We start from the raw sequence: 24,345 nt of genomic DNA, 5'->3' as shown, positions 1-24,345 counted from the left end.
GGAAAAAGCAGGGGTCCTACTATGGTTGCAGGACTTTTCTGTCACTCAGGAGGTCTTGCATTCATTCATGTGACAGTAGCTTGCCCTAGGTTTTCCTCTTCTCACCTGCTCACGCTAGCAGACTTGTCACAAAGCCCATAAGACCATGGGGAACCATGAATCCATGTGCTGGCCTGTTCTCTGGGGCTTCCTGTGTGGGGGGACAAGGACCCTCCTAAGTGCCTCTTGCAGGAGAAACTAACAGTGAGGACCCCCTACAGGTAGTGTGGCACACAGCTCTGGGTACTTGATGTATGTCAGGCCAGCTCCCGGGGAACATACCAGGGCATGCTTCAGGAAAAAAGGAAGGGTCAAATATATTTGTGATTCTGCCTGGATCAGCTGCTAGAGGGGGTGGCAGGTAGGCATAGGCAGTCAAAAGATGCTCAGAACAGCTGCAGTTGTATTTGGAGTTAGAGGAGGTGAGACATGTTGGCCTTAAGTCTGTGTTTAGAACCTTAGAAATAGATGAGCTGATCTGGGGAGCCCTTTGGAAGTTGGGAATGGGGAGGGCCCCAGTAGTGGAGTATGAGGAGTATGGACTCTTGGGGCAGCTGACATGTGCCCTAAGGGTGTTGCATATATGGAGGGCTGTCCATCCAGATTGTGAAAACCCTGCTGTGGCCAGATCTGAGTAACTTGGGCTCTGGCAGTGATTGCAGGAGGGAGCAAGTTGGGTGGCATTGGTGGCAGGAGACAGGTGATGCCATCCTCAAGCAGAGGGCCCATTGGGGCAGGATGAGATTTCCAGCTAATGTCCTGTCCTTTCTGTGGACTCGAGTGGAAGGTTGGGCAGGGGTCTAAAGAGACAGGTGATAGGCAAGTGGGAGAAAGGTTCTTGGCTAATTGTGATAGACTCAAAGAGGCAAACTCCTGTGACCATAGTAGGTAGTGACTTTGCTTCTAAGTGTGAGTTACTGTATTACCTTGGTATTCACAGGCTCAGTGCTCTCTGGGGAGGAGGAGGAAGGGTGGCCAAGCCAGCCCAGCTAGCTTTCAGCCACCAGCTAGCCACGGAATCTGTGTACCTCGCATCACCAACGGTATTTGAGGTGGGGTCAGCAGCATTTTGCAGCATTCTCAGAGAGTTTAATTGGTGATGTAGCAGGATCAAGGCTTGGGCTGGTCAGACCTTTTCTCTTCTGAGTCTGCTCTGTGATGCTAGAACCTAAAACTGGCCAGTTTCAGAGCCTTAAAAAAAAAGAAGAAGAAATTCTCCACACCTAAGTGCTCAAGCTCTTTCACAAGCTCAGAATTCCTTGATGATTGAGTGGCACCAAAAAACTTTACCCCCAGAGAGACAGGTCACTTTGGCAAGGACATGGCTTTACATAATGCATATTTACAATTAAACAGGATACTTTTACACTTTTCTTTCTTTGTGATATCAGGGATGGACTCTTAGGCTTCCCCTATGTACTATGCTAAATGTGTGCTCTACCACTAAACTATAGCCCCAGCCCTATAGAGTAATTAAAGATTTATTTTTATTTTATGAGTATTTTCCCTGTGGGTATATCTGTATACCATGTACTGTGTACAGTGCCTGAGGAGGGAGAAGATGGTGTTGGATCCCTGTAGCTGGAGTTACAGAGAGTTGTGTGCCACCCTGTGGATGTTGGAAACTGAATGCAGGTTATTTGGAAAAATAGCAAGTGCTGTGCCAACTCCAGCCCCCAGAGTGACTTTTTTCCCCTTTAGGTGGTGAGGTTAGGTGTGGGTCAGTGTTCTGGACTGACCATTCTCAGCTGCCCTTACCTCATCCAGAATGGTAGGATGCTGGCAGGCCAGGCATGAGGACATAGAGTAACTAGTGGTGGACTCCCCTTTCTCTGGATCAGTGATGGGGATCTTCGGGGAGGAGATTGAGGCAGGAAAGTGACATACCAGGTTATGCTTTGGTAGGGTATGTGGCATGTGGTAGCCCCTTATGGGAAGGCCAGGATGATTCTTCTGGAGACCTTGGGGTGACTGGCTGTGGCTGTGTCTCCTGGGGATGGAAGAACAGCCTAATATAGTGTTGCTTGTTAGCAGGGCCATCCTGGTGTAGCCCTGTGGCCTATTGGGATCTGCCAGTCCCTTTGATTTAGTCAGGACTTTCCCCACTCCTGTAGTGGCTCATTCTTGAAAAGAATTGCTTCCACTTAAGACAGCTGCAGTTTGCTTTTTAAAAAAGAATTACATATTTGAAGCTGTTTAATATTCCAAGGATTAGCAGTGTTTTCTGAGGGCAAAGCCTGCTCCATATGGTGCATCGTTCCATAGCACAACCTTGCCAATGTTTAAAGAGCCCCAACTCCAAGTGTCTACTTAAGCTTGCTCTGAAATTATGAAAAGGCCCTGCTTCCTAAAGTTGGATAGCTGGCTGATGATATGCCCCATCTCTTTTATGGAATAATCTAGACTGAAGTTAAAAGGGGGGGGCAGAAGGCTCACTGATTTACTTAAAAGCTGAGACATCCACTCCACCATGTCTGGGATAGTGTTGAAATTGGAGCTATCTGGGAAGAAGGCTCCAACTGTAGCAGTGTCTGAGTAGGTAGCAGTCTTGCTTAGGACTACTTTACAAACCACGCAGAAGCACAGCTTTGAGGCCAGGACCCCTGCAGCTCACATGACTGGCAATGCTGCTGGCTTCCAATCGTAGAGCCTAACACCACCTTCTCAGCATTTGTTAGTGGTAGAAACTTGTATCATGCTCAGCCCTGTGCTGGGTTGAGGTGGGGAAGGGACGGCAATAACGAGGCATTTCCCTTGAATTTTATCATTTAGACATTACAAGAAGCGGTGCCAAGGACGCATGCGGAAGCACGTGGGAGACTTGTGCCTCCAGGCTGGGATGCTACAGGATGCCCTGGTACACTACCACATGTCTGTGGAGCTCCTGCGTTCAGTGAATGACTTCCTGTGGCTAGGGGGTAAGACCGTCTGACCAGATGAGTTCATAAGTGGATGTGTCCACTGGTATTTGAATGTGAGGAAACAGTACACAGAAAGGTGAAGGTGGGGGCGTATAGCAGGCAGTGCCTGATGACTGCTTTGTGAGGTCTTTTCCCTCACCTGCTGCTCACTCTGCACCTGCCTTGCCCTGCATCCTCTGAAGGAGGCATATGCTTTCTTCAGCCTGTGTTGTTGGCCTCTGTTTTGGTTGCCAATGCCCTTACCTCTTCACTCCAATTACATTCTCCCTGCTCACATCAGGGATTCTGAAGGTGTAGCGCACCCCCCCCCCCCCCAGACCTGGGTGTGCAGTGAGAGTACAGGAATACCTTGAGAAAGAGATTGGTTACTGGGTGTTGGTGGCACAGGTCTTCAATCCCAGCACTCAGGAGGCAGAGGCAGAGGCAGGTGGGTCTCTGTGGGTTCAAGGCCAGCCTGGTCTACAGAGCTAGTTCCAGGACAGAGAAACCCTGTCTTGAAAAAGGAGAGAGAGAGAGGAGAGAGAGAGAGAGAGAGAGAGAGAGAGAGAGAGAGAGAGAGAGAGAGACAGAGAGAGACAGAGAGAGAGACAGAGAGAGACAGAGACAGAGACAGAGACAGAGACAGAGACAGACAGACAGACAGACAGAGTGAGAAGGAAGGAGGAAGATTGGTCTGCTGCTGTCCCAGATGATGTAGATACATGTAGAATATGGGGGAAGGTATTTTGGTCCTACCTTGGAGGTATTACCTTTAAATTCCTTCCTTCCTTCCTTCCTTCCTTCCTTCCTTCCTTCCTTCCTTCCTTTTCCTCTTCCCTCCCCTTCCTTTCCCCTCCCTTACTCCCTACCCGTCTCTCCCCCTCCCTCCCTCCCTCCCTCCTGTGCCTAGGATGGGGCCTTGTACTTGCTACCTAAGCACACTGTCACTATTGTGCACACCCCGAGGCCTACTGTTGAATGTCTCCAACCCAGCATACTTCCCGCTCCACAGCTCTATAACCTGTGTAAAACTGCTGGTCCCTGAGGACTGATGAGATGGCTCAGTGGGTAAAAGGGCCTTCTGCCAAGCCTGATGACCCGAGTTCGATCCCCTGCACCTATATATTGGAAGGGGAAAACTAAATCTCCTAAGTTGTCCTCTGACTTGGCCAGGCACTGTGGCACAAGCCCTCACTCCCACCCCATTAAGTAAATTAATGTAACCAACCAAATAAAAAGAACCCTAAAAATGAGGGTCCTGTGAATAAATGAGAAAATAAAGTTTTCCCTGAGTACACAGGCCATCAATCACACCCTGAGCTTGCTAGCTTCTTGTATTTCCCTCTCGGCCATGGCCTGCAAAAGGCAGGTGGCACATCTCTGTGTACTGCAAAACTAGTGATTTTCTTCCTTTCTCCCCCTCTTTTCTCTGAGTCAGGCTCTCTCTGGCCTGTAAGTAGACCAGGCCAGCTTTGAACTCACAGAGACCCCCCTTTTCTCCTTGGCTTCCCAAGTGCCTGGACAAAGGCATGCCCAGCTAATGATCTTTAATTGTAAACTTTTTTTTAAAGATTTTATTTATTTATTATGTATACAATATTCTGCTTCCATGTATATCTGCACACCAGAAGAGGGCACCAGGTCTCATAACGGATGGTTGTGAGCCACCATGTGGTTGCTGGGAATTTAACTCAGGACCTCTGGAAGAGTAGCCGGTGCGCTTAACCTCTGAGCCATCTCTCCAGCCCTAATTGTAAACTTTGATTTTGGGAAATTGGCACGTTTAAGTCATTCTTATCCCCTGTAGAGTGACTTTACTAATATCTTTTGCTTCTCTTTGTCACCCAGCTGCCCTGGAAGGGCTGTGTTCAGCTTCTGTCATTTCCCACTATCCCGGAGGAACCGGTGGCAAGACTGGGACTCGGAGGCTCCAAGGCGGCTCACTTCCCTCAGAAGCAGCCAACAGACACCGCCCAGGTGAGCTTGCTTCTCTGCAGCCTGCACCCACTGCAGTCTCCAAGAGGAGAAGTAGCATGCACTGCTGTCTGAGGAAGGTTTCTAGGTTGGAGGAGTCTGTATGTTCTGAAGTCTCGGAGATGTGTTTCCTGCCTGGCTCATCAGTCTTACTGGTACAGGGAGGGCTCACATACACTGATCGCTAATTTCTTCTCTTCTCTTTTCTCTTCTCTTCTTTCCTTTCCTTTCTTTCTTTTAAGATTTATTTATTTATTATGTATACAGTATTCTACTTGCATATCTCTCTGCAGGCCAGAAGAGGGCACAGGATCTCATTATAGATGGCTGTGAGCCACCATGTGGTTGCTGGGAATTGAACTCGGAACCTCTAGAAGAGGCAATACTCTTAACCTCTGAGCCATCTCTCCAGCCCTGATCATTGATTTCTTTTTCTTTCTTTCTTTCTTTCTTTCTTTCTTTCTTTCTTTCTTTCTTTCTTTCTTCCTTCCTTCCTTCCTTCCTTTCTTTCTTTCTTTATTTTTTTTGGTTTTCGAGACAGAGTTTCTCTGTGTAGCTTTGGAGCCTATCCTGGCACTCGCTCTGGAGACCAGGTTGGCCTCAAACTCACAGAGATCTGCCTGCCTCTGCCTCCCAAGTGCTGGGATTAAAGGCGTGTGCCACTGATGCCCAGCAGATCGCTGATTTCTAAACTCTTGCTGAACTTTCTGGGCAGAATGAACTTGGATATCTGTGTAATGGTTGACACTGGTCCCTGGAGTCAGTTCTAACTGCTAATACAGGGGCCAGGGCTATTTCTGGTTTCATTGAAATTTTCCTTGTGAGTTAAGCTTGGCTTCTTGATCTTTGGCTCCAGCAAAGAGTGGAAGACTTCCCGGGATAAAGAGACCCACAAATGAACTTTTGACCCTTAGTGCATTACTGGTCACAGTGCAGCAGTTGGGCAGATGAAGAATGCCCTCACTTGAGGCCAAAGCCAAAGCGGCTAGGTACTTTGTGGTCTGTGAAATTTTTAGGAAGGAAACCTCCACAAAGAGTAAGCCACATTTTCTTCTAAAGGTGGACAAATAGCGTCATTGCAAAACACAGCTCTCACTCAAAAGGGAAGGAGGCAGTTTATTCTGAACCAAATATAAATGATTTTCTCCAGGAACATTGATTCAGCTTGTCCAGAGGGACATTTTCCACTGTGGATGTGGTTACATGGATTTTATAGACACAGAACCAAAGACAGTCACAAACAAGTACACTCGTGAAATACATTGATAAGGATATCAGTCAGATGGGTTACAGCAAAGCAGGGACATGTCTACTATGGGTCTCAGTTGCTATCTGATGACACTCATAGCCTTTGGGTAGTGAAAGGTAGGGATCTGCTAAGTTAATATATCACAAGGGTTTGAACATGATAGTTACAAGATTGTTATCCCACATGTGGGCAAGGAGTGGCTGTTAAGGTGCCAAAGACAGTTCAGGATAATTTTGGCTCTTGGTAGGTCACAATCAAACCCTATAGTCATGGAAGTAGTCATTCAGTCAGCCAGTAGAATCTCAAAGAGAAGCATGGCTTTCTCAGGAAACCGGCCTCTAATAATTAACATGTTAGAAAGGGGGTCTTATTAATTCTCTCACCACCTATTGTAGAGCGTGCTGAAGCTGCTAGGCGACTGGGTTCTGCAGGGGGCCTGCTTAGATGAAGGCACATGGTTCTTGAGGTCCCTTTTTGCTCATCTGCCAGAAGCCCAGAGAGGAAAGGGAGCAGGTTGAGAGGTGATGCTGAGTGGGGAGGTTTTGATCTTCCCCAGAGCTGGGCTGTGTGCTGCAGGCCCTGCTGTGAGAACACAGCTTTGGAGTTTCACTCTTAGTCAGCTCCTAGGTGCTTGTGTCTCAAACACAGCTGGCAAAAAAAGCAACTTCTGGTCTCTCTGTAGAGGCTTTTTTTTTTTTTTTTTTAAATTTTATTTATTTATTTATTTATTTATTTTTAAAGGTTTTCAGTGTGCCAACTGCTCCCTGATGTGATTGTAGACTGGAATCTTTTAGGGTAGCATTTCGTTTTTTTTTTTTATTTTTATTTTTCCCTTTGTTGGGTATGGGCAGAAGAAGCTTAACCAACTGAAGAAATGCTCTGTGCCTCAGGTGAAACGTCTTTATTTAGCTTCACTTTGTGTAAAAGTGTTGGAACTTTTCACTGTTGAAGACAGCCTATGTCTTAAAACACCCAGGTGACAGCTGGAAGGCCAGGAGGTCAGAGACTGACTGCTGCAGAGGGAGGCAATGGCATTCAGCGCATCCACAGGCTGGGTCTGGGGGACAGATGTGCTGTCTTATTTCAGATTCTGAGCTCCAGACCAGCTGGTATGTAGTGGCAGCCTGCCTTACTGCAGAGAGGTGAGCATTTACTGCAGACAGGCCGAGCATTTATCATCCTCTATCTCATGAGTCTTCAGCCTCAGAAGAGCAGAAATCTAAATGCCTGTTTGTTTCATGAAACTGGGACCAAGTTGTGTAATTTCAAGGGCCTGAGTCAGGAGGATCACCATGAGTCCAAGGCCTACTTTAACTACTTCTTAAGTTCCAGGCCAGCCTGGGTTATAGAGTAAGATCTTGTTTCAAAAGATATTAAAAGGCTGGGGGTATGGCTCACTGGGTAACGGCACTTGCCTGAAGACCTGAGTTTGATCCATGCAACTCACATGGTAGAAGGAAAGAACTGACTTTCACAAGGTGTCCTCAGACCACCACCACCACCCACCACCCACACCACCACCACCACCACCACAGACATACACACACACACACACATACACACACACACACACACACACACACACACACTTTCACTCTCACTCACTCTGTCTCTCAGGGGCTGGGGAGATGATTTAGTGGGTAAGAACATGTGCTTTTCAAACATGAGAAACCCAGCACTGGGTGGCAGAGACAAGCTCTCTTACTTTCTTTTCTACTTGCTGTGATAAAATACTCTGACAAAAGCAACTTATGGGAGATGGCTGCTTTTTTTAAAAAAATATTTTTATTTGTGAGTATGTATGTATCTATGCACATGTTTGAGTATACATCTGGAGGTTTGAAGCAGCATTGGATCCCTTAGAGTTATAGTTGTAACTCTAAGGTGCTGGGTGCTGGGAATTGAACTCTAGTCCTCTGTAAGAGTAGCAACAGCTCTTAACCTCTCGACCAGCTCATAACTGTTTCTCCAGACCTTTCAGTTGCTTTTGGGAAAAATGCAAAGACTGGGAGAAAGTTTTTCAACTGACTGCTTGAAGGACCAGTTCCCTGCATCTCAGCTTCCCTACCAGAGGCCCAGGCCCCTTTCTGTTATACTGTCATCTGGGAGCCTGTCTCTTTTGCTGACATATGGCTGTCCCACGTTTTAATTTAGCTGCTGAACAGCACCACCTTCCCTGAAGCCAAACATTGGTGTGCTAGCTGAACAGGGTCTGTGAGCTCTGGATCATTGTGCAGACCTGCGAGGATTCTTGCAGGATGTTCTATAGATGTTGCTGTTGTACTTATCTTTATTTATTTATTATTATTAGTCTTCATTTTTTCCTCTTGTACAAGAGGACCCAAACCAGGCTCCTGGAACATGATTTCTTCATTGGATGCTTCAGACTAGTCCCCAGTATATTTCTGGAAAAAGCCTTCTGGTTCCATGTTGTTTTTGTCTTGTCAGCTCAGTGTGAAGGTTTCAGGCATGCTGTCAGAGCAGCATTGAAACCGGACTTTCCCTCGAGCGTTAGGAACTGGTTAGCCATGATGTCAGGCTCTGCAGCACATTACAGATGAGAAGAAGAAGGCTTCCAGCCAGGCCCTACGTTTCCCTCTCTACTCCTGTGCTTATTAGTGGGCACCCTCAGGGTCAGGTGAAGATCTTGGCTTCCAGTTCAGCCGAAGTGGTTGCGTGGAGGTATTATGCTCAGCTATATGCATTAAGTATGTTATTGAACTTGTAGGTCATACACTGTGTCCCTAGACAGGTGTGGTCACCATCCTCAATAAGCCAATTAAAAGTAGGAAGCAGAAAAAGGAGATTTAATCCATGTAGCCACATTGGGAAGAGGGATGAGAGTCTTGCCATATAGCCTAGCCTGCCTTGAACATGATTCTGCTCCACTCCTTCCACCATTACTGAGATTATGGGCATGAACCATCACACTGGGTATTGGAACTGTCATTTTATGTTTGACAATTTCTAAGGAATTAGAGTAGGAAAGATCAATTAAGAAGTAGGAGAGGAGCCAGGGCCTGTGATCTTAGTGGGGAGGCTGAGGCAGGAGGATGGTTAAATTCAAACTTCAAGGCCTGCCTGGTAATTGAGCAAGACTCAGTCTCAAAAATAAAATTAAAAAGTTGGAGATGGCTCTTGTTTGAGAGGCCCACACCTGTGCTCTCAAGGGTGCCGAGTCTCTCTTTCTCTTAACCCTTGTACTTAGAAATACCTTCTAACTGGGCATGGTGGCATGTACTTTCAATGCTAGCGTTTGGGAGGCAGAGGCAGGTGGATTTCTGTGAGTTCCAGGCCAGCCAGGGCTACGTAGAAACCCTGTCTTAAAAAGAAAAGAAAAGAAAAAAGTCTTCTAACAAACTCCAGTTCTGCGTTTTAGAAAGGGAGGTTGGGGATCTAACTCAGTGGTGGAGTACTTTTCCAGCCCACATGAAACCTGGCCTCAGCTAGCACCACACACATACATAGTAGGTGCCTAGGAAGATGGGCAGCCTCAGGGTTAGTGACAATGATGTTTCAGTGTTATCTGACCTAACTCCGCAGAGTCACTCCCTGTTTTGCTTGATGTTTTTGATACACAGAGTCTCATTGTGTATCCCAGGCTGGTCTGGAGCTCCGGATTCTTCTGCTTTAGCAACCCTGGTATACACAAAGTGTACATGTGCATATATAGTACATATGCACATATCCTACATCATTACTGAGAAATTCAAGAATTAAACACAAATAAGGGACTGTAGAGGTAACTTGGTTACCAAGGTGCTTGCCTCTCAAGCATAAGGACCTGATCTTTTGTTGTTGTTGTTTTTTGTTTTTTTGAAATAGGGTTTCCTCTGTGTAGCCCTGGCTGTCCTGGGACACTGTAGACCAGGCTGGCCTCAAACTTAGAGATTTGCCTGCCTCTGCTTCCTGAGTGCTGGGATTAGAGGCCTGTGCCACCACCACCCAGCTGAGGACCTGACTTCTACCTCCAGGACCAATGTAAAAAGAACTGGGTATGGTGGTGTACTGGGATCTCAATGCTGGGGAGGCAGAGACAGGTGAATTCTTGGGTCTGCCTAGCCTAATTGGCAAGCCCTAGGCAATTAACAGACCCTGTCTCAAAAAAGAAAATTGGTGGATTTCTTCAGAGGCATGGCATACAGGGTTGACTTCTGGTCTCCTCGTGTGTGTGTGTGTGTGTGTGTGTGTGTGTGTGTGTGTGTGTGTGTGTGTGTGTGTGTGTGTGTATGTGTGTGCCCGCCCACTATATTATACAGCATAGCTGTCAACTGGCATCATAATCACAGGCTTTGTTCTTTACACAGACAATTGAACAAATGAGCTGTTGCATAAGAACACAGGGCGTTGGGATCAACCTTTTTGAATCTTATTAAACTGTTTAAAAATGGCAACAGCTAATGATGAGTTTGAGTCTTGGACCAAGCTCATGGGGTGTACTGCTTGGGCCTCACTGACAACTGGATAGTTTAGCAGATGAGGAAGGCTTTCCCAGCTTATTGAGAATAGTGGAGCTAACTGCTTCATGTGTAAGCTCACTACAAAGTTTCTTCTCCTCCCTTTCCTCCTCTTCACCCTTTAAAGAAGAATTATTTCTCTCTCTCTCTCTCTCTCTCTCTCTCTCTCTCTCTCTCTCTCTCTGTGTGTGTGTGTGTGTGTGTGTAGCATGTGCATGGTGTATGTGTGCGCAGCATGTGTATGAAAGTGCTCACAGAGACCAGAAGAGGGCATTGGATCCCCTAGAGCTGGAGTTACAAGCAGCTGCACAGTGTGAGTGCCTAGACCTAAATCTGGGTCCTGTGCAAGAGCAACACTTAATTGCTGAGCCATATTTCCAGCCTCCACCAGCTTCTTTGGGATAGGGTCACATGTAATTCATCCTAGCCTTAAACTTACTATGTGGCCAAGGATGACCTTGGCCTCCTTCATCTCTTCTTCCAATTGCTGGAATTACTGGTGTGTGCCACTGTGCCCAGTTCATGTGGTGCTGGGGATTGAAACCAGGGCTTTGTGCATACTAGGTGCATACTAAGTACATACATACATTCCACCAACTGAGCTATAACTTCAGCATGAACTACCACTAAACATCACAAATACTTAGCTTTGATAAGTGTCCTGAAATTCATAATTCATTTTTCCTCTCTCTCTCTCTCTCTCTCTCTCTCTCTCCTCTCTTCTCTCTATCTCTCTCTCTGTGTGTGTGTGTGTGTGGTGTGTGTGTGTGTGTGTGTGAGAGAGAGAGAGAGAGAGAGAGAGAGAGAGAGAGAGAGAGAGAGAAGTCTAATTGACAGAATGATCTGGGGGGGGGTATTATTATATCATCACACTTCCTTTGAGACTTTTGCCCCAGTCTGTAGTGCTCATACTTATTTGCAAAAAAAAAAAATTCCTTTTGTTATTGATTTATTGGTGAAATGAGAGTTTCTGACACTCATTTGGGAAGAGTGACGAGCCTGAGTTTAGAGAGGAGGAAGGGGAGAGGTAAGGGGACTCTTTCCTGTTTTTTGAAGTCACGATTTACAGTAGACTTTCTGTTTTCCTCATGGAAGCGGAAGAGTACTGTGCCTGCCATGCTGTTGCTCACAGTTGCTGTTAAGGTAGACGCAAACATCTCAGGCTTCTCAGTGCGTATGCAAACTGTCAAATGTGTTCTACTAGTTGTCTTTAAAAGTGGTTTTGTTTTCCAAATAAAAGACCGTAATCTGTTCTTTCTTCCAGGGGCGCAAGAAGTTCTCATTGACCCAGGTACATGATCTCTGTGCTTAGTTTCTTTTGGTTGTTGTTATTTTTTTTTTTTTTTAAGTGCTTGTTTCGTGGTGTTGTGAATGAATGGTTCTGGTTTCTGGATTGTGATCTTTGGAACGTTCTGATTTAAATAACTTTAAATAAGAACTGTGACAAACCTGATTACCTGATTATTGTTTGGTCCTTGTTTGATGGGGCATCCTACTGCTTCATGTGTTTGGTGAAGAGAAGAAATCTCCCTAGCATGTTGAAGTGAATGATTGGAGAATTGTGCCTTGAATGCTCTGAGCATGCTTATGCTGTTGGTTTGAATCCCTTCATGGTAATAATGACTTTGCTCTGAGACTATGGCATATGCTTCTTTCCACAGTGATTTGAATTTCCTATTACTTTTTTTCATAGACTATTATTATTATTATTATTATTGGTGATAGCAAACAGCTCTTGCTATGTAGCCCAGGCTGGCCTTGAATTAGTGGCAATCTTCCTGCTTCAGCCTCCTAACATGAGAGACATCAAGCCTGGATGTCTATGTGTTGTTAAGAAATCTGGCATTTTTTCCCTTTTTTACACTGTTGGGTCTTTCTTTCCCTTCTTAGTTTCTGTAATTAATCCAGCAGAAACTTATTTTGTTACAGTGCTTAAGTATTTTGTGATGACTTCAATTATTTTTGGCTTAATTAGAAATGATGGCCAAGTAGGTAATAGTGCAGTAGCAGATGTCTTCCTTCGAAGAACACAAACCAGGCAGGCTTGTTTCCTTGGGCTTCTGGCTCAAGCTGGCTGCTTTCATCTCCTGTGTGTCTAGATTGGAAGTGGAGTCACCTCATGCCTGCCTACTTGTACCATCTGATTCAAGGCCTGCTCTACACCGCTGGCCACGTTTCTCAGTGTGCTTTGTGGAGAGTGTAGACGACCCAGGTGCTTGCAGCTTTTTGTTTGATTTCTAAAGAAAATGAACACAAGGGCAGGGCTTCCTGTGCCAGGAGCCAGTGACTTTCTGTGCTTGTGAGAGTTAGGCTGACAAGCCAGACACGGTGCTATACACTGTAATCTCATTAGCACTCAGGAGGCTGAGGCAGGAGCCAGCTTCGACTATGTATCAACAACTTGTCTCAAAGACAAAAAGACATCTCTCAAAAACAAACAAGCAAACAAACAAAAGTCCTGGGGACTGGAGAGATGCCTCAGTGGTTAAACAGTGCTTCCTGCTCTGGCAGAGGAGCTGAATTTGGTTCCCAGCAACCATGCTGCATGGCTCACAGATGCCTGTAACTCCAGCTCTGGGGAATCTGAAATCCTCTTCTGGCCTCTGCTGGCATCTGCATGCACACACCCATACGTGCATGCAACTGAAACAAAACAAACTAGCAAACTCAAAACTGACATTGATTTTGAATGCTTTAATATTATTGAGCCAAGACTGGTTAGTAGAGCCTGATATGAAGTACTGAATCTCATTGTGCCAGTCATACTTGTGGGAGAAGTTGATGGGGACATATTTAAATGACTTCTGAAAGTCAATCTTTAGTTGAAGTAGGGGAGAATGTGTTTGTCATTTGTGAAAACGTTGAGAATAGCTTCTGCAGCTGAGTTTGCAGAGCTTGGAGCAGATGCAGGCTGTGGGGATGAGCAAGTGACCCTTTACATCTCTCTCTCTCTCACTCTCTCTCTCTTGAGACCAGGTTTCTCTGTATAGCTTTGGAATCTGTTCTGGAACTCACTCTGTAGACCAAGCCAGCCTCGAACTCACAGAGATCCGCCTGCCTCTGCCTCCCGAGTGCTGGGATTAAAGGTGTGTGCTGCCACTGTACCGACTCTTCACATTTCATTCAGGACCATGTCAGGACCAGTGGTTAGGAAAGTCACCAACAGAGGATGCAGCTGCCAGTCGGCCCTGGCATTGGAGGGCATCTTTGCATCCACTTTAAGTGTAGACAGCATGGGCTGGACTCTCCAAGGGGGATAAGATAGGCAGGAGGGAACTGAGGCTCTTCTTATACTTATACCCAGCTTTTACCTCACCAGACCCCAGCCTACAGCTTGTACCTTTAGGTCTCTGGTAGGAGCTGTTAGACCAGACAGAGCCTGGCCATGCTTTACTTGTCCCTCTCCTGCAGGTCAGACCTGGCAGCTCATGGGGTAGTGCTCTGGGTAGGAGGGGGTGTAGATGGAACTTCTGTCCCACCTGGTCCCATAGCTGCTTTGCTCCAAATAAACACACAGAGACGTATATTAATTATAAACTGTTTGGCTGATGGCTCAGGCTTCTTACTGGCTAGCTCTCTCTTAATTATTAACCCATAACTTTTAATCTATGTATTTCTGTATGGTCTTATCTTACCAGAGAATGCCTGGAACGTCCTATCTTCCTGATAGCTACATGGTGTCTCTTTGCCTCCCCTCCCAAGAATTCTCCTCATCTGGTAGCCCCACCTGTACTGCCTGCCTGGCTACTGGCCAATCAGTGTTTTATTCATCACCAATAAGAGAAACATATATACAGAAGGACATTCCCCATCATCTCCTCTTTTCTGTCTAAATAAAAAGGAAGGTTTTAGCTTTAACAGTAACATTATATATAACAAAACAGTTATTACCAGTGCCCCTGAGACCTTCTCAGGGGTGATGCCTTTGTTCAGCACCACAGAAAAGCCTCTCACAGAGCCATCAGAAAGTCTGCCACTTGTACTTACATTTGATTGTCCCATGGCTCTGGGTGCTTCCTTTGGCTCTGGGTGCTTGTTTCACTGCTAATTAGGAATAGAGGCCTCCTTGGTCACGTGCAGCAGACAGACTTCTGGGCTCTTGCACTACACCTTAAATGCAACGATTCTTTTCTCAAACTCCTTTCTTGCTCTGGACATGGTGTGCACATACAATAAGTACCTCCTTCAAGCCAAACTCCTTTGGCTAATTTCATTCTGTTCTCCTGCTTTTCCCATTTTAGGGCCAAGGTTAGTGTCTTCTTCCAATGACAAAAACTAGCAATTTGCACTCAGTTGAGAATGCTGTTTTATTTTTAAAAATAGCTTCAAAATGAGTCTACAACCAAGCACAGCAGGCCATTGTAGGACTTTCATCTCCTTAACAAGCTCCACACCCTCTGTAGTCATAACTGCCATTCCTTTCTGTTTCCCCAGCCTCTTCTGGGCTCTTGCAGCAGTAATTTACTTTCCCACTCCAGGGTGGCCTACTGTGTCCATCTTGCATTTCATAAACTCCGTCCTTTGGAATTGGCTTCTTTAACTTTTAAGTTTTTTAAGGTCCATCCTTGTAACACAGCTCAGGACTTTACATCACTTCAGCATGTTATCCTGGCCTGTCAACATGCCACATTTTGTTCCTCTAGTCTGTCAGCTCCTGCACCCTTGCATGAAGTTACTATTTGGCTCCTAGGAACATTGCTGCTGTGAGCTTTGTGGGAATTTTTGTGTGTACCTTGTTTAAAGTCTCTTATGTGTACAGATACTTCTCCAAAGCTGCCACACCATGGGACAGTCCCAGCAGCCATGAATGTGAGCTTGTCCCTCTGTTTCTGCCGCAGCAGTTGTCACCTTGGTGCACTGCTGTTTCCCTTACAGTTAATGAGCACCTTTTCCAAGTATACTCATCACTGGTGTATTTGCTCTGAGGAAGGGCTGCTCTCATCTGTCTGTTAATTATTGAGTTGCCACAGTTCTTTCTATGTTCTAGGTACAAGTCAGACATGGCTAGAGAAATCCTGGATTGACACAGTGCTGTTTTGTCCTGGAGTGGTGGAGTGAGAACAAGGTGTTCTGAAGGCTGGGTCTCACTACAGCCTTGACAGGGCTGTCTGTTGTTAACCACACAGGGAACAGATCATGTGGCAATGTCTGTGATATGCTGACATCTGCTTGGAGGATGGCAGAGGCTTGCCAAAGTCCACACTGAGGCTTTTTACTGGTTTGAGAATCATCTTTGCTGGATACATGTCAGAGAAGATTCATTAACTAGATTGAACAGGAGAAGAGGTCTCTTGATTTCTTGGCTCATTTAAGATTTTTTTTTTCTTTTTGGTTTCTTTGAGTCAGGGTTTCTCTGTAGTTTTGGAGTCTGTCCTGGAGCTCACTCTGTAGACCAGGCTGGCCTCGAACTCACAGAGATCCGCCTGCCTCTGCCTCCTGAGTGCGGGATTAAAGGCGTGCACCACCAACGCCTGGCCAAGATAATCTTTCTGGGTTAAAGTATGTTGCATTCTATAGTAAACAAAGGCATTTGCATGTCTGTGGGAGCCATCCCAACTATGTGTCACACATGTGTTTGTGTATTTCTTTCTGTCTGTCTGATTATTTGTAGAATTTCAAGTGGCTTACCTTTAGAATTCATTTATTAGTTCAATGACTTTGTTACAGTTTCTTGTGTGCAAGATCATGGCTCCTGAAAACAGAAATCATCTTTTACTTCTTGCTTTTGGATCCGGATGTTCTTTTTGTCTTTTATTCACACACACATGTGGTAATTGGATTTTAGATGTGAAGCTGATCTCTCCTCCCTTGCTCATACCCTGTGGTTATCCATAGTTTGCTTAGTTCAGGGAGCTCTTGTTGTGGGTGTTAGTGTCCAAGCTCATGAAGGATATGCACTGGCTGTTAACCAGAGATTTTCTGGGTTTCTCACTGGCCTGCCCAGTTCTCCTCTACTTTGGTGTCAGGACAGGGTTGGCCTCACTAAACAAGTTGCTGATAGTGTCCCTTCCTTTGGTATTTTCTGGTAGAGTATGTTAATTTAGTCATAAAAGCTTGGTAGACTTCAGCATTGAGGCCATCTGCATCTTGCTTTTTTGTTTCCTGGAAAGTTTTTGGTTATCAGCTCAATGTCTTTGTCTTTTCAGATTTCCTTTTCCTTCTTAGGTATTTTGTGTCCTTCTTGGAGCTTTCCCATTTCATCTGGATTATATAATTTATTGACATTGAGATGTTCATTAACCCTCCTTTTGTCTTTACAAATTTTATTTAGAGTGTGGGTATGGTGGGGCATGCCTTTAAATCCCTATAGTTGGAAGGCAGAGGCAGGTGGATCTCTTTGAGTATGAGGCTAACTTGGCCTCATATAGCAAGTTCCAGGCCAGGCAGAGTACATAGCATGACCCTGTCTCAAAAAACTAAACAAACAAAAACACTCAAAAGAATTTTATTTAGTATTAAAAACAGGTCCCAAAATACACAGCAAATAAAGTATCTGACTTCTTTTAAAGAGAACAGCAAATTTGAAGGGTTTAAGCCACCTGTATCAAGGCTTCCTTTAAATTTATAATCAAGGCCAGATGACACCTAGGGAAAAGCATTTTTATTTATTCCTTTCTTTCTCTCTCTGCACGTGTGTTTAAGTCTAGACACCTCATAAAAGAGACAATAGGACATTCATGTGCCTGTGTCTGGCTTTTTTGTCTTAACATGAGGTTTTCCCCAGTCCTGTCTGTTTTCCTGCAAATGAGGTAATTTTTCTTTTTCACACCAGCTTTGATTTTAAGAATTGGAGTCTTCCCTCCTTTTCACTTCCAATTTGCCAGTTTTGCTATTTTTTTTAAGTAGTTTTTAGTTTTGTTGACTTTTCTCTATTTTTCCTCTTTCATTTATTTCTACTTTTTATTTTTCCCTTCTTTTAACTTGCTTAGAATTTAGTTTCTCTTCTTCTTCTTGTTTTCTTGTCATCATCTAGAGATCTTTTGTTTTGTAGGTGGTTAGACCTAGAAATCTCTACCTGAGCTTGCTTGTGGCATCTCATCTTTGGCATACTGCATTTTAAATTTTCATTTGACTTAAAGTATTTTTTGATTTCCCTTTCTAATGTATATCTGGGTGTGTAGTGTTTAATTTCCATATATTTATGAATTTCCCACATTTCCTGCTGTGGTAGTAGCAGGAATTTAAATAATTCATTTGCATGTGTTGAGACCCTCTTGCGGCCCAGCATTTGGGAACTTTCCATGTTCCTGAGGGGAAGCTGTGCTGTGCTGTAGGGTGGTACCTGCAGTTCCGTCTGTTGTAGAAGGGTCCATTCCCATTTTGTTTCATCAGTGAGATTTCTGTAGTCTGCCCTTTGTCTTCTTTCAGCTTACTTAAAACCTTAACCCTTTCAGTATTTCTGTTTTGATCAACTTACTCTTAATTCTTTTGATGATAGGTCTCCAGGGCTCTTTCCAGTGTTTATTTCCTGAGGTGCAAAGAGCATGCCCTCGTGCTAGACTTTGTCTCTAATATGGGCCTGGTGGTGTCAGCAAAGCCAGAGACTCCTCTTTTCACCATCCCTGTGGCAATAGTGAGGGGCCACTCACTCTGTTCATTGATGCTGACCTTTCTCTTCTCTCCATTTCAGCTCATTTGCATTCCCAATTATGTACACACATACTCTCTCTCTCTCTCTCTGGTAAACTCATCAAATTATGGACAAAGTCTATTCAAAACAGGATTATTTCAGTAGTATATAAAAGCAGTATCTATCTATCTATCTATCTATCTATCTATCTATCTATCTATCTATCATCTATTATTTTTTTTTTTTAAGAGACAGGGCCTTATAGCCTGGCTTGGGTTTGAACTTCCTCTATAGTCTAGGCTAGTTTTGAACTCTTGATTTCCTGCTTCAGCCTGTATCCTGGAATTATAAGCATGTGTCCATCTTTAAAACCCTAATTCAAACAATTATATTTATTTATCTATTATTTGGTGTATGTGTGTGGGTACACAGTATGTATCACCAACTCTCCACTTAGTGTCCAGGCTGTAGGTGCCCCAGTTTCCTACAAGTCCTCCAGTAGGGCCAACCCACCTTTGTAGTAGACTTGGCTTTGTGTTGACTGACTTGGGGCATGATCGCCTGGTCTCCTGCCACATGTGGCTGTGGCTGTGTTCCAGTGCTACTTGACCCTGATAGTGTGTGATTGTTCTCTGTGTGGCTTTGCTTGTCTCTAATTTATTCTCTTCTTTCTACATGGATAAGTCTGCCTGAGTTTCCAGGATTGGGCCTTGCATGCAGTCTTGCGAAGTAGGGACTCCTGGCCATCTTACGAATAATTCAAGTGCTCCCTGACTGACACATGTCACATGTCACCTCTCACACACTGTGCATTTCCTCCAGCCTGGGTTTCTACCTGTCAACTAGAGGTTTGGGTCCTGAGGCCTGGGTCTCACTGACTTACAATCATTTTTGGTGTGGGCTGTCGAAAATGATGACAGGAAAGATCAGTTCTGCTATGTGTGAGTATTTTTAGTTATTCATTTATCAAGTGAAATGAAATCAGGTTAGACCACTAAGAAGACTCTTTGCAGAACTAGGCTCTGGTTCCTTATAGATGGTTTGGTTTTTGGTTGCTTCATATGAGATGTATCCTCCAGCCTTGTACTAAATGAAGCCATCTACTCAGGGAACAGGGCCACTCATGCCTTCCTTTCTTACAAAGGGAAAGAGTATCTGGGGATTTTTCCTGGGCTAGAGAAGAGATATAGCTTTGTGTGAACAATGAAAGCCTTTTCCTCCCTTTCCCCATGCTTCTTTATTCCAGGGGAATAAGACTCAGGAATTGGATGATAATTTGTTAGTGCCAATAAGATACTTCAAGACTCCTGCTCATGTATTAAATACTAATTTGTGCACGACATGTGACACAAAAATGATAGGCACATAGAACCGAGGACAGAGCACTATGGTCAGTGCTGGTCCCTAGGCACAGCCTTAGAGTCAGTGACTCCATCATCTTGAGAACTGGGAGAGCCCTCGCTCCTCCAGGCCCTGCTCTACCTGCAGAGAAAATCCAGCTCAGTGCTCCTCTCCTACAGCTGCTGTGGTTGCAGAAGAGAGCATGTGGAGAGGTCTTTGGTGCAGGTGGTGCAGGTGGTAGAGGTGGTGCAGGTGCTGGCTTCCTCTAGCTCGACAGCAGGTGTGCTTACCCCAGGTAAGATGGCTGTTTTCTTGAGCTCTGCTCTAAGGGATACCTGGGCCTGTGAATGCCCAAGTCTTGTGACCCTGGTCCTTACGGATTTGAATCTAGTTCTTACAAAGGACAGGTTTGAGATGTTTTCTTCCTCCCACTTCCTCATGGCTCTCTCCTAAAGTATTCTTTCTTTTTATTGCAAGAGGATTTTACACAAGATGCTCTTTCTTCTCCCCATTTTGCAGTCTCCTAGCTTAACTCTTCATCTTTTCATCACAAGTCCATCTTTCCTCTCATCTCTATCTACTCATTATTCTTCTGTCTTGTTACAAAAACAAAAAGCAAAAACCCCATGAGACTCTTTACAGAATTAGAGAGTGATGGCCAGCCATTGAGAAAACTGGCTCTGGATGAGAGAACCTGGGTACCGCATGCACTTTTGTGGTGCTTGTGGCTGTGTGCAAAGTGCATCCTGGCCCTCTGCAGTTACAAACACCGGGCCCTGAGCTGAAAGTAGGGGCAGTGGGATTTCTGGGAGATGACCTTGTCTGTAAGATAAACATGTGACTTAGAAGAAGCTCAGCCACCAAGGTTTAAATCAGGTAGTTTTTAAGTGTTCTCTGACATCAAAGAGAGGTCCATCTTTTCTTCTCCCATTTGGAGTTATCTTTGTAGTTTCTTCGTTCTGAAGATGGGAGTTCTCCACAGCTCTTTCCCTGTGTGAGTTTGGTGGTGAGGGTTGGTCAGAAATAGAAAATGACAGCCATGGAGAGGCGACTAGCACTTTTAAGTAATTTTCTTGGCTGCTATACAGCTCAGGAAGTGGCTCATACATTTTCTCTCCTTTGAGGCTTCAGTGTGGTCCCAGGGCCATTGTCCATATGCTACTTTTATGTAAAGCATTTCATGTTCTTTAATGGAAAATCTTCACAGAGAGGGTAGCTCATCGGAGGTAGTTAACACTGAATATAATGTTGTTGAGTGGAGACTGCTACAGCCCGAGGATAATCTGAAGACTGAACGGGCTTTAGACTTGAGTGGTATGCACTCAGGGCTTATTTCCCACACACTCCTCCTTAAAGTGATGGGGGGATAAGAAGGAAGAAGCAAAAGACTGTTTTCTCTTTCTCTGTCTACAGGTGCTCTCACCACCAATGGCATAAATCCTGACACCAGTGCTGAGATTGGACGTGCCAAGAACTGCCTCAGCCCCGAGGACATAATTGACAAATACAAAGAGGCCATTTCCTATTACAGCAAGGTGAATTGATGGCTTTGTACAGTGTTTGTACCATTGTGTCTTTCCAATCAGAAAGTTCCCTGTTGACATTATGTCATGTTGCAGTATCTTTAAAAAACACATCCACTGTAGATTATGGGTCAGTCTTGTTGATGCTATTCATGTGTGTGTGTGCCATGATGCATCTGTGGAGGCCAGAGAACAGCATAGAGGGATGGTTCTTTTCCTCCACTGTGTGGGTCTTGGTGATGAAACTCAGATTATCAGGCATGACACAAGTGCTTTACCCTCTGAGCTATCTCACCAACCTGTTTTTCTTACTTGCTTTTGTAAATATTGTATTATTCTTTAGTGCATAGTGCTACATGCCTAAAATGTTTATTTTTTCTGATTACAAATAGTATATATTTAATATTAGTTTGGAAAAAGATTGTCATAACCCATTCAGGGATAATCATTATTGATATTACTACATCAGCTTTCTGGACTTCTGAAAAATCAATGTGTCTTAGTTAGGGTTACTGTTGTGATGAAACACCAAGACTAAAAACAACTTGGGGAGAAAAGGGTTTATTTTGTCTACACTTCCACATCATTGAAGGAAGTCAGGACAGGAACTCAAATAGGGCAGGAACCCAGAGGCAGGAGCTGATACAGAGCCCATAGAGGGGTGCTGTTTACTGACTTGCTCCACATGGCTTGTGTGGTCTGTTTTCTTATAGAACCCAGGGCTTCCAGCCCAGAGATGACATCACCCATCTGATGGCTGGGCCCTCCCCCATCAATCACAAATTAAGAAACTGTGCTATGTACTTGCCTGAAATCTGATCTTTTTTTTTTTTTTTTTTTTTTTTTCTCTTGGAGCTGAGGGCCTTGTGCTTGCTAGGCAAGTGCTCTACCATTGAGCTAAATCCCCAACCTCTTGCAGCCCGATCTTTTGGAGGAATTTTCTCAAATCTAGATTCCTTCCTCTCAGATGACTCTGTCTTGCGTCAAGTTGACATAAAACTAGCCAGCACACAATGTAAGTGATCATTTTATAAAAACGGCATACAGACTTTACTTCAAGGTGAACTTCCTTCTTCTCTGGCATGGTGCCTGTTCTCTGTGCTCTAACACCTCCCATGTCAAGACTTTGAATACCTGCAGTTCACTTTTTGACTTATTTATTTACTTATTTTGAGGTGCTAGGGATTGAATCTAGACCCTTCCCCTAACACTGAGCTCTAGTCCAACACTATTATCAATTTTTTTTTTTTTGAGACAGGATTTCTCTGTGTAGCTCTGGTTGTCCTGGAACTCACTGTATAGAACATACTAGCCTTGAACTCATAGAGATTCTACTGCCTCTTCTGTGTGCTACCACTGTCTGGCTCCAACCCTGTTATTTTTTGAAAACCCACGTATTGTTAGCAAAACTTGAAAAAGAAAACTGAAGCTATACAGAGGAGTGGTATAAAGAGAACAAACAACAGCCCTCTTTCTCTACCCTTCTCTCAAGGCTGTGACTTTGCCATCCATCTCTCTTGACTTTTTTGCCTGTGGGAGATACATTTTTTGTGTGTTTCAAGCCATCTCTGTGCACTGCAGCCTGCCATATTCAACTGGCAGTACATTATGGATGGCAGATGCTCTCTCACCTTGGACTGGAGAATCCTGTGGTGAGGCCTTGTGAGATGTGATGGAACTGTCATAGACAGTTGTTCTGAGGGAACTGGTCATGGCGGCTCCTAGTTGACACCCACTGTCTTGGGATCACTGTGATTTGTCTCCAGCCTGCACTGAGCCCTCCCCAGCCTGCACTGAGCCCTCTCCAGCCTGCACTGAGTCCTCTCCAGACTGCACTGAGCCCTCCCCAGCCTGCCTTGTGAAATCTTCTTTCTGGTTGGGATGATGGGGTTATTATTCTTAAGCAACTCTAAAATACATGATTTGATGTAACATCAAGTTGGTGTTTGGTGGAATATACAGTGAGCTGCTTATTCTGGGGAGAACTTCCTCCTCACAGTGCTGTAGCCTCTGTAGGAGGTGCCAGGGGTTCTGCATTTCTACATGGGCATTCTGGCCTCTCTGTATAGTGTGTGAGTTTTTTTCTGTATAGAATACAACAGTTTGGATGTTTCTTTGTATTCCAAACTATTGTGTGTCTCTTTGCTTATTTTACAAGTGGAATTTCTTGCCATTCCATCTGTTTAAGCTGTTGGATAGAAATGTAGTTTGCTAAACCAGGCAGTGGTGGTGCATGTCGGGAGACAGAGGCAGGCCTATCCTTGTGAGTTCGATGCCAGTCTGGGTCTACAGAGGAAGTTCCAGGAGAGCCAAGGCTACACAAAGAAATCCTGTCTCAACAAAACAAAACAAACGAGACATAGTTTTCTCTTTTAAAATATTACATTTGTTTATTTAGTGCTTGTGTGTGCACATATCTGGAGGCTGGAGTACACTTGTGGTATTGATTTTCCTCTTCCATCCTGTCAGTTCAAGGAATTAACTCAGGAACTCAGGTTGTCAGTCTTTGTGACAAGTGTTTTTTACTTGCTGAGCCATTTTGCTGGCCCCAGATTGACTTTTTAATATTCATTTTAAAGCTAGCCATTAAAAAAAAAAGTCAAAATAAGCCCCCCTTTCAGAGCCCTTTCATGTCTAGTTTAGAAAAATAGTCTTCAAGAACACCAAAATGAATTGTTATATAACTGTAGGGAGGTGGTGTGGGCCTGGAGAAATAGGGTTCCAACTGTACACACTTGAGACCTATCCTCTTGCCATTGTGGGCCACACTTGTGTCTTCAGGTGGATGGTTCCTCACCAGTCAGGCTAGGGCTTCAGTGGCCACCTAGTGTACCATATTAGTGAACATTGGAATTTAGCCTCTGGGGGAGACTGGTCTGCCTGACACAGCAGAGGAGTCAGGTGGCTCTGTCCCCAGAATGGCCCTGTCCCCACTGTGCAGAGTAGACAGCAGTCAGACAGTAGGATGTAGACAGAGTTCCCCTCTGCTGTCTCTAACCATCTGACTCTGTATAGGTCTATAGCCTCAGATGCTGTTTTCTCATCTCTCTGCTTTGTAGAATGCTTAATCAGGGCCAATGATTTTTACATATAGAAACGGTGGGCACAACAGCAGGCTCATTAGTACTGCTCAATAAAACATTGGTTATTGCCTCCTCTTCCTGGGTTCAGTATTCTACATGGCATGTGGGCAAAGCCTGCTCCTCATATGTATGTAATGCAGGTGGAAGGGGGAAATTCATGTCTTGCTTTTCTTGAGTCACATTTTTATTTCTGTGTTTCCCTCAACCTT

General features: G+C 44.6%; 1 protein-coding gene across 4 annotated transcripts in view; it reads left to right on the top strand.

Annotated features, from left to right (window-relative positions):
• The window catches only part of Trappc9 (trafficking protein particle complex 9), a 473,194-nt gene that overhangs the window by 6,847 nt on the left and 442,002 nt on the right, over window positions 1–24,345 (top strand). For 3 of the 4 annotated variants that reach the window (XM_027403775.2, XM_027403773.2, XM_027403776.2), the window contains exons 3-6: window positions 2,812–2,957; window positions 4,788–4,916; window positions 11,884–11,910; window positions 20,944–21,065. In XM_027403775.2, coding sequence (XP_027259576.1) covers window positions 2,812–2,957; window positions 4,788–4,916; window positions 11,884–11,910; window positions 20,944–21,065 — 424 coding nt within the window. The remainder of the gene's footprint in view (window positions 1–2,811; window positions 2,958–4,787; window positions 4,917–11,883; window positions 11,911–20,943; window positions 21,066–24,345) is intronic. The other variant, XM_027403774.2, reaches the window with a different exon arrangement.

Source organism: Cricetulus griseus, chromosome 2 (genome assembly GCF_003668045.3).
Source record: "Cricetulus griseus strain 17A/GY chromosome 2, alternate assembly CriGri-PICRH-1.0, whole genome shotgun sequence".
Taxonomy (NCBI): domain Eukaryota; kingdom Metazoa; phylum Chordata; class Mammalia; order Rodentia; family Cricetidae; genus Cricetulus; species Cricetulus griseus.
This window is presented reverse-complemented; position numbering and strand designations above follow the sequence as displayed.